Genomic DNA, 14205 nt, shown 5'->3' on the forward strand with positions numbered 1-14205 from the left:
TTCTTCATTGTAGAAACAAGGCTCTCCCTGCCCCCGCCCCCCACTTCAGTTAATTGGGGTTGAATCCAGAGTTGCACAAGTGCAAATCCACTCAACAGGGCTTTACTGACCCCTCTTCCTCACTGCAGCCCCCTGCAAGCCTCCCCTGAAGATCAGGGGACTCTCAGAAAAGGCCTTGGATGTGGAATGGAGAGCTGCAATGTGAGCGTGTGCACACATGTGTGAGAGAGAAAAAATCTGGTGAAGGCAGCTCACGCACGCCTCACACAAGATGCCTGATTTCCACAAATGAGTCACTCTTCAGCCATAGGGTAATTGAGTCTTATTGACCAGCTCACAACATGTTATAGAACATCTCAGTTTAGCTTTTGTTCAATACAGGATAATTTCTTACCTCTTTTGCCCCTGCCCCCTTTAAATCCTAATATGGACTGTAAATAATTAAGAATTGTCTACCACAGTGTTTGCTGTAATAACTTATGATGTGGGGGAAATATTTGCAGCTCTACATAGTCCTTTGGGAATGTCTCTTTTTGTCATTCAGACACTGCAAAATGGAATGCAGATACATAGGAGGGCATAAGCTGATTTCTTAGTGCCTTAACTATTTTATTTCTAAAAATTCCAGCAGCTGCCCAAACTCACAATATGAACATAGAATCATAGAACAGTAGGGTTGGAAGGGGCCTACAAGGCCATCGAGTCCAACCCCCTGCTCAATGCAGGAATCCAAGTCAGAGTATCCCTGACAGATGGCTGTCCAGCCTCGTCTTGAACGCCTCCAGTGTGGGAGAGCCCACCACCTCCCTAGGTCATGGGTTCCATTGTCGTATTGCTCCAACGGTCAGGAAGTTTTTCCTGATGTTCAGCTGGAATCTGGCTTCCTGTAACTTGAGCCCATGATTCCGTGTCCTGCACTCTGGGATGAACGAGAAGAGATCCTGGCCTTCCTCTCTGTGACAACTTTTCAAGTACTTGAAGAGCACTATCATATCTCCCCTCAGTCTTCTCTTCTCAAGGCTGAACATGCCCAGTTCTTTCAGTCTCTCTTCATAGGGCTTTGTTTCCAGTCCTCTGATCATCTTTGTTGCCCTCCTCTGAACCCACTCCAGTTTGTCTGCATCCTTCTTAAAGTGTGGTGCCCAGAACTGGACACAGTATACACATACAACTATAAAGCACACTAATCTTTCCACAAGCAAAGTTCAGAGTTCTGAACCTGCCTCCTGTGGCCGATAGAGCTGAGCCCACTGAAATCAAGGTAATTCTTTTTCTATCTGACGGAAGTACATAACAGGACGCTTCACACTAGCATCAACTCTCCAACTTCCACTAGAGGGCTGTGTCTGGTACCTTCATGGCATGAGTGTGATGCAAGGAAGTAACGTTTTAAAAGGTTTACAACCCACGTGTGTTCCACTGTACACAAGGTTCTAGTTGGGTAACAGATGGAATATTTGTTGTATAATAACACTGTTGGTTTAGGAATTTCTGTCCCTTACTAAACCCTGCCTGTCTGTTTCCTATTTGCCCTCTCCCTGCACCACAGATAGCTTTCTAAAGCTATATTCACCTGACTCGGCCATGGAATCTGTTTCACCAGGACTGGATAGGAAATGCACACGAAAGCACACAATGAATGTTTTTGTCACAAATGTAGCTAGATCCACAAGTTGCAAAGAAGGGAACTGAAGTAGTAAAAAAAAAATCTTGGCAGGTAATCATAATCCATGCAGCCACTCAGGCAGAACACACTTAAGTTTTAAAAGTACATTATAAATCTTAAATACTGTTGGACCACCTATTTCGTGGAACCCTCAGTACAAGGTTAAAAGGAACATTTCACCATGCTGTTATTTTTATTACACAGATAAAGGCAAGACAGACAGCACACAGATCAATCAAGACATGAAATAAAACATTTATTTGATTAAAATTTTCAATTACAAACTTGGATTGGCTACATCTAAAGTCCCATTGATTTAAAATAAGTTTATATAAAATCTATACAAAATTATGGCAGATACAAGATAATTGACAACATTTACACATTTCATATACACAAGGTAAAACTCACAGATGAAAAAGGTATGAAGATCCTACAAAGAGAGGGGGAAAGTTTTAAATAAAAAATGATCAATTATACAATGCAGGATACATTCTAACTGATTCTAAAAACGTTCAAGATTTTTAAAACAAATTATCGTTCAGCACCATCTTACCATTAAGACAAAAGGGAAATAAGTGCATCCAGAAATTTGCTCCTATCTTCCATTTTCAGTTCAATTACTGAAATGAAAGAAATGTGTCACAGGATAAATATTGGAGGGATACATCTCATCACAATTACCTGATTCGCATGACACAACAGCCCCATCAAGGGTTAATTTACTTCTGAGGAGCTGCTGTGCATGTCAGGCGTGTCATGTGAACCTGGCTGGTGGGAAGGCTAAACATCCGTGTAATCCACTGTCTGTTACAGTGTTATGCAAAGGTTGTTTAGCTCTCAAAAAAACCCTGTTGGCCAAGTTTGCATGACATGACAACCCCCAGTTGGGGTTTACATATTCATAATGTCTGCTGGCATGCACTGCAGTTCAAGGGTAAATTAACCCTCAATAGGCAGTCGTGTTGTGCAAACTGGCCCAGTATAATCAACATATTTTACAGGGGAAGCTTCATTAATCAGTTGCCTGGTAATACTCTCTATTATTAAGAGTAAATTCAGAAGTTAAAAGCTGCCAGCAAAACTGGTTTACTACTGCAGACACACAGCTTAATTTGGGGCTACTTCACATATACATGATCATCATTCATTGTCTTATCACTGGGATGCATGGGAAAATTTCACTGCTACTGACACACCAGCCCATATATGAGATGCAGGACAAGTGGGAATATGTTTACTTACTAGACATGTCAAAATGGTTATGTAAAGTCCGAGAACTGGTGTTCTCTGCAGCTTTTTCAAACGCTCTTCCAAAAAAGCTAGACAGGAAAAGACACACAAGCCTTTTAGCATTTCCCTACAGAGCATCCCAAGCATTCACCCCTTATTAAACACACATATATAGATCCCAAACACAACATTCTAGGGTCATATCCGATGGTGGCTTTACACTACTGGAAAGTGCTTTGACTCATGTAAGGCAAGGCACCGGATTTTCAATTAGTGCAAAGCCACAACTGGATACAACTCTAAAAATAAAACTGTGCAACTATGGAAACTGGGCAACACATTGTTGTATCACTCTTCCTTCAAGGACTTTAGGTTACTCCACTTCTCCACACACTTTACTTCATCTTCACAACAACCTTATGAGGTAGATTAGGCTGAAAGAGTAACTGGCACAAGGTTACCCAATGAGTTTCATGGCTGAGCAAGGATTTGGACCTGGGTCTCCTTGGTTTAAAGTCCACTCCAGCCACTTCTTCATCAGGTTAGTTCTCAACATGTACACAATATAAGGGTGGCCGTTTGTCTATTTCATAGCAACTGCAGAATCTGAGATTACACATGGTCTGTTTCCCGCCTCCCAGCTGAGCAGAGCAGAGCAGAGTAAGCTGCTCCAGCTGCTCCAGGGACTACAGAAGCAGGCAAGCTCCCAGAGAGCGAGCGAGCAGAGCGAGCGAGCAGGGGGAGCAAACAGGAGTTGGCCAGGGGAGTTCGTCAGGGGAGGTCAAGGGGGAGGCCCCTAACATTTTTTTAAATTATTTTTATTTTTTATTTTAACTAACTTTTTTCCATTTATTTGTCTTGTAACACACACTTCCACACCAGTGGGACTCTGCTTTTAACCTCTACTGAGTAGAGGAGCAGGCACAGGCTAGTCTAGAACAATCACAAAGCTAGACACAAAAAGGGAAAAGAGGCTATGGAAGGACAAGACTCTCCGGTGGTGGTGACCTGCAAGGTGTGTGCAATGTTTGTTTTCTTGCCTGAGAACAACATGGCCTACACCTGCAACAAGTGCAAGTTGATCACGCTGCTAGAGGAAAAAGTAAGTGGACTGGAGCGGCGACTGTCAACCCTCCGGGGAATAAGAGAACACGAAGAGTTCTTGGAGAGAATGGGGGAACTACAGCAGCAAAGGGCAGAACAGAAGCTTGAAGAGCAACAGCAAGATGAGGCAGTGGGAAATGCTGAGGTGAAGAAAAATGGAATAGAGGATACTGCTTGGAAAAGGGTGACAGTTAGGAGAAGAAGAACTAGACGCCACTCTGTACCAGTGGAAGCAGTGGAGCTGTGGAACCGATTCCAGGTACTTGCGGATGAGACTGGAGGACAGCCTGCAGAGGAAGAATCACAGGGGAACCTGCATGAGAGTGAGCAAGAGGCTAAAGGTCAGTCAAACAGAGGCGATGAAACCCAGGCCTACAAGAAGAAGAAGAGAAGAGTGGTAGTAGTGGGAGACTCCTTGCTGCGTGGGATCGAGACCCAAGTATGTCGCGAAGACCCATGGACTCGCCAGGTACGTTGTCTCCCGGGAGGACAGATTAGAGACGTGACTGAAAGGTTGCCTGCGCTCATAAAGCCTACTGACAGGTATCCCTTTCTTCTCATCCATGTGGGAACAAATGATACCGCCAAGCGGAGCTACGAAGAGATCATGTCAGACTTTGAAGCTTTGGGAAGGAAACTCAAGAACTTTGGGGCCCAGATAGTTTTCTCATCCATCCTTCCAGTAGTTAGAAGAGGGATAGAAAGGGAACGAAAAATACTCCGGGTGAATGACTGGCTACGAAGGTGGTGCCGACGAGAGAGATTTGGATTCTGGGACCATGGGCTATACTTCCTGGAAGATGGGCTGTTGGCTAGGGATGGGTTGCACCTCACAAAGGCTGGGAAGACTGTGTTTGGCCACAGCATGAAGAACTTCATCAGGAGGGCTTTAAACTGAATCCTACGGGGAAGGGAGATGTAATGTTGGGGGTAACAATGGACATAGGCGCATGCAGTGTAATGGAGAGATCAGCTCTGATAGCGCCCAATAATAGTCTTCAGACACATGTAGGAAGAAAGCCAGACTATGAAGCACATGGTCTTCGATGTCTATATACTAATGCCCAGAGTATGGGAAACAAACAGAACGAACTTGAACTCTTAATACAAGAGGGAAATTATGACCTGATAGGTATAACTGAGACTTGGTGGGATGACTCTCATGACTGGAATACAGCAATTGAAGGATATAACTTGTTCAAAAAGAACAGGAGGAACAGAAAGGGAGGTGGGGTTGCACTGTATGTGAAAAATACATATCTCTGCACAGAAATACAGGAGGAGGAGCTTGGTAGCCCCATCGAGAGCATCTGGATCAAAATAAATGGAGCAAAAAATAAAAGGAACCTGGTGGTCGGAGTCTACTACCGGCCACCCAATCAAGGAGAAGACAAGGATGAAACTTTTGAAAAGCAAATAGCCAATGTTTTAAGGAAGCATGATGTAGTAGTAATGGGGGACTTCAATTTCCCCGATATTTGTTGGGAGACAAATTCTGCAAAACATGGCCCCTCCAGGAAATTCCTGACTTGTGTGGCGGATAACTTCCTCCTACAGAAAGTAGAGGAAGGAACTAGAGGATCGGCTATCCTTGACTTGATCCTAACCAACAGAGATGACTTAGTGGATAAAGTAGCAGTTACAGGAACTCTGGGGGAAAGCGACCATGTTGTACTTGAGTTCTTGGTTCTAAGGGAAGCAAAAGCCGCGTGTAGTCAAACGCGTACCCTGGATTTTAGGAAAGCTGATTTTCATAAACTCAGAACAATGATCAGTAAGGTCCCATGGCAAGCGATGCTAGCGAGAAAAGGAGTCCAAGATGGGTGGGAGCTTTTAAAAAAGGAAATTCTCAAGGCACAATCACAAGCAATTCCACCAAGAAGAAAAGGTGGAAGACAACAGAAGAAGCCAATGTGGCTTCACAAAAAGCTTAGGGATGACCTGAAAACAAAAAAGGACATATATAGGAAGTGGAAAGAAGGCCAAGTAACAAAGGAAGAGTACAGGCAGGTGGCACAGAATTGCAGGGATGGTGTCAGGAAGGCTAAAGCTGAGAATGAGCTGAGGTTAGCAAGGGATGTTAAAAACAACAAAAAGGCTTTCTTCAGCTACGTGCATAGTAAAAGGCAGAGGAAAGAAATGGTGGTTCAGCTATTAAATAAGGATGGCAAAACGATAACAGATGACAAAGAAAAGGCAGAGGTGCTCAATTCCTACTTTGGCTCAGTCTTCTCCCAAAAGAGGGTCTATGAGCACCCTGGCAAAGGCGAAGTCCAGGCTGAAGGGGCAGGATTGCAGCTTGAGATCGATAGGCATACGGTCAAGGAACACCTCATTACTTTGAATGCGTTCAAATCTCTAGGGCCAGATGAACTGCACCCTAGAGTAATAAAGGAACTGGCAGAAGAACTCTCAGAACCGCTGTCTATTCTCTTTGTGAAATCATGGAGGACAGGGGAAGTGCCAGATGACTGGAGGAGGGCTAACGTTGTCCCTATCTTCAAAAAGGGTAAAAAGGAGGAACCTGGGAACTACAGACCAGTCAGTCTGACATCAATCCCTGGGAAAATTCTGGAGCAGATCATAAAGCAATCCATCTGGAAGCACCTTGACAACAATGCCGTGATTACTCGAAGCCAACATGGATTTGTCAAAAACAAGTCCTGCCAGACAAATCTGATCTCATCTTTTGATCAAGTAACCTCCCTTGTGGACCGTGGGAATGCTGTAGACATCATATACCTCGACTTCAGCAAAGCTTTCGACAAAATGCCCCATGATATCCTGATGAGCAAACTAGCTCAAAGTGGGCTAGATGAAACAACGATCCGGTAGATCCACAGTTGGCTACAGAATCGGACTCAAAGAGTGCTTATCAATGGGACCTTCTCAAACTGGGGAGAGGTAACGAGTGGGGTACCACAGGGCTCAGACCTGGGCCCAGTGCTCTTCAACATTTTTATTAATGACTTGGAGGAGGAGGTGCAGGGAATGCTGATCCAATTTGCAGATGACACAAAATTGGGAGGGATAGCTAATACTTTGTAAGACAGAAATAAAATTCAAAGTGATCTGGATAGACTGGAGCACTGGGCAGAAAACAACAGAATGACATTTAATAGGGACAAATGCCAAGTTCTGCACCTAGGAAAAAGAAACCAAATGCACAGTTACAAGATGGGGGATACGTGGCTCAACCACACTACAAGCGAGAAGGATCTTGGAATTGTTGTCGATCACAAGCTGAATATGAGCCAACAATGTGATGTGGCTGCAAAAAAGGCAAATGCTATTTTGGGCTGCATTCATAGAAGCATAGCTTCCAAATCCCAGGAAGTACTAGTTCCCCTCTACTCAGCACTGGTTAGGCCTCATCTGGAGTACTGTGTCCAGTTCTGGGCACCACACTTTAAGAAGGATGCAGACAAACTGGAGAGGGTTCAGAGGAGGGCAACAAAGATGATCAGGGGACTGGAAACAAAGCCCTATGAAGAGAGACTCAAAGAACTGGGCATGTTTAGCCTTGAGAAGAGAAGACTGAGGGGAGATATGATAGCACTCTTCAAGTACTTGAAAGGTTGTCAGAGAGAAGAAGGCCAGGATCTCTTCTTGATCATCCCAGAGTGCAGGACATGGAATAATGGGCCCAAGTTACAGGAAGCCAGATTCCGGCTGAACATCAGGAAAAACTTCCTGACTGTAAGAGCAATACGACAATGGAACCGATTACCTGGGGAGGTGGTGGGCTCTCCCACACTGGAGGCCTTCAAGACGAGGCTGGACAGCCATTTGTCAGGGATGCTCTGACTTGGATTCCTGCATTGAGCAGGGGGTTGGACTCGATGGCCTTGTAGGCCCCTTCCAACCCTACTATTCTATGATTCTATGACTCTAAAATAAACATTGTTCATGCTCGACAGCCAGCACGGTTTATAGAGCATCTTATCTACAGAAATTGGCAAACAGAACACTTACTTCTTTTTGTCAGAGCTTTCTGTATGAGGTGGAATCCCCACCATAATCACTGTCCCCTGTTGGATATCCATTGGTGCTGCCATAACCATTGGCAGCAGTTTGCAGCGCTTGTTTTTTGTCTAGAAGCCAGAAAGCACCTTGATTACACAAAGGTCAGAGACAGAATCATAAAAACAGAATCTGTTTTTTGAAGTACTGATGAAGAGCTAATTGGGGGCTTAAAGTTATCTGAAAAGGATTATAGATCAAACCTCCTCTGGGCCTTTTGTTTTATTCTAGGTAGCAGTAACCAGACAACAGACTGTTTCCCATAATTACACACATGCACACACACGTAGGTCTTCATGTATATTTATGGCACTAGTAAGTTCCAGACTTTATCTCATCCACATTTAAAAGGGTGAGATAAAGGGTGTTCCTTATAACAATACAAAAAGTTTAACGGGGAATGTTTAACTGCCAGTCTGCTTTTGCTAGTTACGTAGTAGCATAAGTGACCTCTAGCAGCATGCCGATACCATAATCTGGTACAAGGGGCTTTCTGGGGAAACCTGTCCTGCCAGCTTATGCTACTGCTGTACCGCTAGAGGTTGCTTACGTTAGTGGTATGTCAATAGTGTAAGCAGACCAACAGTGTTGGATACTGACCAATATTAAAATCTCTTAGGGCTCAATCCTATGGCTGCTAGTCAGCGGCTAGACAGCCATAGGATAGGTCGGTTCCCAGGAACCGACTTTGGAACCCACGCTCCGAGGTTGGTTCCCTGGGAACTGACCTTCACCCCCTCCCGTGCTACCTCATAGGCAGCACGGAACAGCCCCATGCTAGGAAGAGGAGCACGGAGCGGTAAAAACAGGGTGTTCCTGGGGGCGTGCCAGGGTGGGGGGAGTCAGAAATCTTGTCAGAACTCGAAAGCTAAGCAGGGTCAGCCCTGGTTAGTACTTGGATGGGAGACCGTCTGGGAATCAGGCTTCCTGCACTGAGCAGGGGGTTGGACTCGATGGTCTTGTAGGCCCCTTCCAACCCTCTGATTCTACAATCTATTCTATGATCTGGCTGCCACTTCCTATGCTCCGACTTCCCGCAGCTAGACAGCCGAAATTGGCTGTCTAGCCACAAATGCAGGGCGGCTGAAGCGTGGAGGGGACGATCCCCTCTGCATTTCTCCTGCCCTGAATTGGATAGGCGGTCGCCTCTGAGTTTGGAGGCAGCCGCCTATCCCAGTAGGATTGCGCCCTTAAAATGCAATCTACAGTATACTCAAAAATAAAATGAATAACTATTTGTAGCACCCCTGGTGGATGAAGCGTACAAGAAAGATATGAATTTGCTATTTTTTTCTTGCAGGTTTTATATTCTCTAAAAAAGGTTTTTAAAAAACTCTATTCCTTTTGTAGATTTGCAATGCTTCATCTTCTCAAAAGATAGATTATTCAACACATGATGTTCAGAAACAAAACTGTCCCTATATTACACTTCTAATGCTGCATATAGAGATTTTAAAAAATTCAGTTGAGTTAATTCAGGACCAAAGTAGACTTGACATTAAATGCGCACATTAAAAAAAATATAAATAGCATCAGCTGTGGGGGAGAGCTGATAATTAAGAGATTGCATTAGGCTCACATGGAAGGGGGTATTTAAGGCTTTCTTCCCTCACTCCAGTCCTAAGGAAAACATGTCATTTGAAAGTACTGCTTGCATTGAGAGAAACCCCCCATCGGTGCCAAGTTGAGGTTATTTGCATTTTTAAAAAAACTGCATGTTGAATGCAAAGGCGCATTCAGCATCACACCTCATTTGCCCCTTATTTAGTATAATTATATGCTAACACTTCAGTATAAGCCTCCTAGTGGCAGCTCTCATATTAAAATAATAGAAGTGTGCCGTTTATTAAGCAAAAAAACTCCTCTTGGAAATAACAAGAACATCTATTTCGGTTAAGCATACCCAGAAAGAAAAACAGCTAATTTACTTACGGAACAAATAAAGGACTTGAGTAAGTATTTACTAAGCAGACATAATGATATCGGCCTAGAGAACAATTTCACATCTGGTGTGCCCTGGAAAAAAACGTACAATTATACCTAGTTTTTTAAAAAGGCAGCAACCTCCCTATATAGGCTGAAGGGCAGATGATCCTTTTAGATGTGTGCCAGGGTTTCCACATATGCACCAAGGCATTGCTGCACTTTCGCCCACCCCACATCAGCTTTTCTTGGCTGAGCTTCAAACAGTGCTCATCAAGTAGTGCCCAGGGCTGCTCTTAAGTGAAAGAGGAGTTCAGAAAGCAGCTGTGCAAGTGAAGACAGCCACACAGGCTCCTGGATCACAACCATAGAGTTAAAATGACTGGTAGCTCTATTGTATGCAGATTCAAAACTTGAGGGTTTAAAAAAAAAATTGAAAAGACAAGAGAGCACACTCTCTTGGGTTCCAAAAATCAGGGTCACACTAGACAAGGCATTGGGATCTCCTGCCTCTTTACACTTCTTTTAAAAGCACGGATGCACCCAATCTCATCTGATCTCGGAAGCTAAGCAGGGTCAGCCCTGGTTAGTACTTGGACGGGAGAACACCTGGGAATCGGGACTCGATGGTCTTGTAGGCCCCTTCCAACCCTATGATTCTATGAACCACCTCTACTATCTCATCTAAGTTTGGCTGCAGTACATAATTGTGTGAAGCTAAACCGTTCAAGATTTCAAATCATCAGCTTGGTTTGACATGTCAAATCAGGAGTTCTAAAGTTTAGCATAGAATTAAGAAATAAGTGCAGGCAAATTTTACCTCCATGAGGTAGCAGTAAAGGAACGGTCCCTGATTGATTACAAGATTGGTGCAGATGCAGCTGGCTACAGTCTGCTGAATGGCACAGAGTTGCTTTTTCGCTAGCTCCAGTCCTTGATGCAACTTGTCCAGGTTACTCCTGAAAAGAGAGGGGGTGCAGGGAGGAAGGAAGGAAGCTGTTGTAATGGACACAGAAAATAACTCATCTTATACTGAAGACTTCTAGTTATTGTCAATAGCCACTTGCTTGGTACATTCTTACATGAAAGATTGATGTATGAAAAATGTACTAGCATGCCAATATCCTGAAACTGCTTACCATTTCTTAGTGCTAATGGTTTACGGGCAAGGAAATAGATTCAAGCTCATAATAGAAGTAGCATGAGGTTGAAAACAGAAAGAGCATACATTACCTGGAAAGACTATCCAAAGCCTTGATAAAGTTATCAGTTCCACTTTCATCTTTCTCCATATTCTCCATTAAAGAAGCAGTTGCATACACTACATCACTGGCTAAAAATTTATTTTTAAAACCAAAATGGATGCTGAACGTTTGTACTCTTAAATCCTTCATTCTGTAAAAGCAAATTAATGGAGAGATGTTAACAGTTTTTAAAAAATCTCTATTGTTGTACTAGCATCAAAACATACTATACCATTACAGTAGCTGAAGTAATAGTGAATCTAACTTTCTAGCAGTCCAATCTTATACATGTTTACTCAGAAGTAGGTCTCAATCACCTGGTTTGCATGACCGAAAGTGAGCAAGTCCACTCCCCTCACTTCCACTTTCTGTAAATAACTTTCTGTAAACATAGAGACACATTACCAAGGGTGGGTTTCTGCTTCCCCTTGACATCCTCTTACGTCATTAACACACTAGAGGTGAAAAGATTAAATTTCTCAGTAAGTATAAAAAATGTGTTTTACCCAAACTTATTTGCAGATTCTTCAATCATCTCCCGTAAATTCTCTTTCAAGGAAATGTCCATAGAATGGAATTTCTGTTTTACTTGTTTCAAAGGTAACCTAAAAAAACAAAAACAAGGGAGAATGCATATGTGGAATGTTAGCAGGTGCATTTGACAAGGGCAAATCTGCCTGGCACACAGAGCCAAGTCGCTGGATTTCAAGACAGGAGTTTTTCCCAGTCCTACCTAGAGATGCCAGGGCTTGAACCCTGGACCTTCTACATGGAAACATTACTGAAGGACCAGATGTTCCCAGCACTACATAGGAAAGCAAGTCAAATTTTGCCTAGGTTGGCAACCTTGATCGTCACTCATCCAGGTCCATCATCCTCAGGTCTCCCTCACTATTTTGTGACATTTTGGTAGGTCCCTAATAAAGGTATTGCCAACTAAGCAATTTTTAAACGGACCAGCTCATCTTCTTTTGCTTTTTATGTACTTAAAGAATACTGAATTTAGCTGGCGTCGATGATTTTCTACTACCAGAAGAGGGACTTTGCTTTCGTAGAGGTACATGTCCTCCAACCACTAGGTAATACTACCCAATTTGGCTTCAATTGACTTTTTAAGGGAACAGTTTCCAGAAAGGTAGCATTGTTAGTCTGTTGCAGCAAAAACAATAAAACGTCTGCGGTACCTTAAAGACTACCAAATTTGTTATCGCATCAGCTTTCATGGAGTACAGTCCACTTCATCAAATAGAAGCTTATGCCATAATACATTTGTTAGTCTTTATAGCATTGCTAATATAAAGATGCCAAGTTTCTCTTTATTACTGCTCTCTCTGCCAAACGAGGAACCTGTGCGTTTCACTTAAGGCTGATCTGGCTAACTGCTGGACTTTGTTTCCAAAAATGAGGGTCAGCCTCTTTGTCCCAGAATCCTAGGTGTAAACTCACAACCTGGAGCACCTAGCAGAAGCTAAGCTAATCTAGTCCACAGTATCCATCTTGAGACAAGAGTTTTTTGCGTACCATCCAGCCTAATGGAAGATTTCTAGAGGACTCAAAAGCTTGCTTATTATTTCGCGACATTTGGTAGGTCCTAATAAAGGCATTGCCCAACTGCAGATTTTGGATTTTTTCTTATGCACTACCTGGGCCACTGTCTTAATCCAGACAATGCTTTATCTGTTCGCTCAAGTGACTCTCCCCTTTGATTCATCGCTGCCCCTTATGCACGGAACTGCATGCATGAACATCTTACTTGCTTCAAATCCCTCCTTTTCTGTGAAGCCATTGGCTCAATCCTCTAGTCCCCATACCCTATGGAGAATAAGACTGCATGGGAAACTGAAATAAATGCATGTTCTTCCCCCATTTACCTCACCTTTCTTTGTTGTCTCCCCTGTGTCAAGCTTTAGATTGTAAGCTCCTTGGGACATGGAACTGTCTTCTCGTGAATTGTAAAGCACAACACACACAGACGGCACAGATTGTGCGTGCATGTATATGTATTTATCTATTCACATGCACACACACATGAATAGCTCTTCTAATTAACTCACCCCATATCGGCAAGGAATTCCTGGAGTCTCTTCTGACCTTGCACAGACCAAAGCTTGAAGCTGGCAGAAGTGTAACAAGTATTGCAAAGGCTTTCAAACAGAGACCAGTGTTGATAGAGTGCAAGGCACAGGCTAAGACCATCAATGAGAATTAGGAAAAATAATTGCAGCATGTTGAATGAAAAAGCAATCATGTTCAAAACTATCTTCCATCACTATTCAAATAATCTTGATTGAGTAGACTATAATAGAATATTATACGGAGAGGCAAATCTAAACTACAATGAAGTTGATTTCAAAGCTATCCAATGGGAAAAAAAATGTTGCTCCCATGATTTTTTTCTGCTTTTCATGTTAGTAGAATTGTTTCTACTAACATGATGCTTACAGGCCTTATACACATCTTGGTTTTTATACTTCTGGAAATCCTGGACAATTTGTTAATCAATTTTTATAATAATTATAGCCTTGTTAACATCTCTCATTTTGTCCCAACTAATCTATGAGCTGAACCTTATTCCCATTTAAACAGATGGGGAACTGAAGCAGAGAACTAGTAATTCAAGGCCATTCAGAGAGCCTGTGGCCGAGCTAAAATTTGAACGTATTTTTCTAGATCCAGTTCCAACACTCTGATTCAGAAGTTAGAAGGCTGCTCCAACAAACCATAGTTTTCTGGAGTGTGAACAAGTGATGAACTTGGGTCCTCTCTCTTCCCCCTCCTCCTGTGCATTTGGCTGCAGATCAGACTTCCAGGTTTCTTAAACCACCGTGCCAGATTTGGAAACCAGTCCCATCAGCAGCTGGAAATGCAAGAGGAAGCAGGAAGGGAAGGCGGGAATGCTCGAGTTCATCACTCATTCATGCTCCAACAAATGGGGGGGGGTTGTTTTTTGCTTCCTGGAATGGCCCCATTAGGTCTGAACTGGGCAACTGACAACACAGACAGTGAAACATT

General features: G+C 43.2%; 1 protein-coding gene across 1 annotated transcript in view; it reads right to left on the minus strand.

The window, feature by feature from the left end:
* Positions 1-594: 594 nt before the first annotated feature.
* The window catches only part of CDC45 (cell division cycle 45), a 28759-nt gene continuing 15148 nt past the window's right edge, over positions 595-14205 (minus strand). The window contains exons 11-19 of the mRNA XM_084820357.1: positions 13248-13379; positions 11700-11798; positions 11183-11344; positions 10770-10908; positions 9959-10042; positions 7979-8097; positions 2912-2988; positions 2223-2289; positions 595-2099 (exon numbers count right to left, since the gene is read on the minus strand). Of these exons, the coding sequence (XP_084676483.1) occupies positions 2225-2289; positions 2912-2988; positions 7979-8097; positions 9959-10042; positions 10770-10908; positions 11183-11344; positions 11700-11798; positions 13248-13379 (877 nt within the window). The 3' untranslated portion in view covers positions 595-2099; positions 2223-2224. The remainder of the gene's footprint in view (positions 2100-2222; positions 2290-2911; positions 2989-7978; positions 8098-9958; positions 10043-10769; positions 10909-11182; positions 11345-11699; positions 11799-13247; positions 13380-14205) is intronic.

Source organism: Heloderma suspectum, chromosome 13, assembly GCF_057233095.1.
Source record: "Heloderma suspectum isolate Gila_16-S chromosome 13, 16-S_ref, whole genome shotgun sequence".
Lineage (NCBI taxonomy): Eukaryota > Metazoa > Chordata > Lepidosauria > Squamata > Helodermatidae > Heloderma > Heloderma suspectum.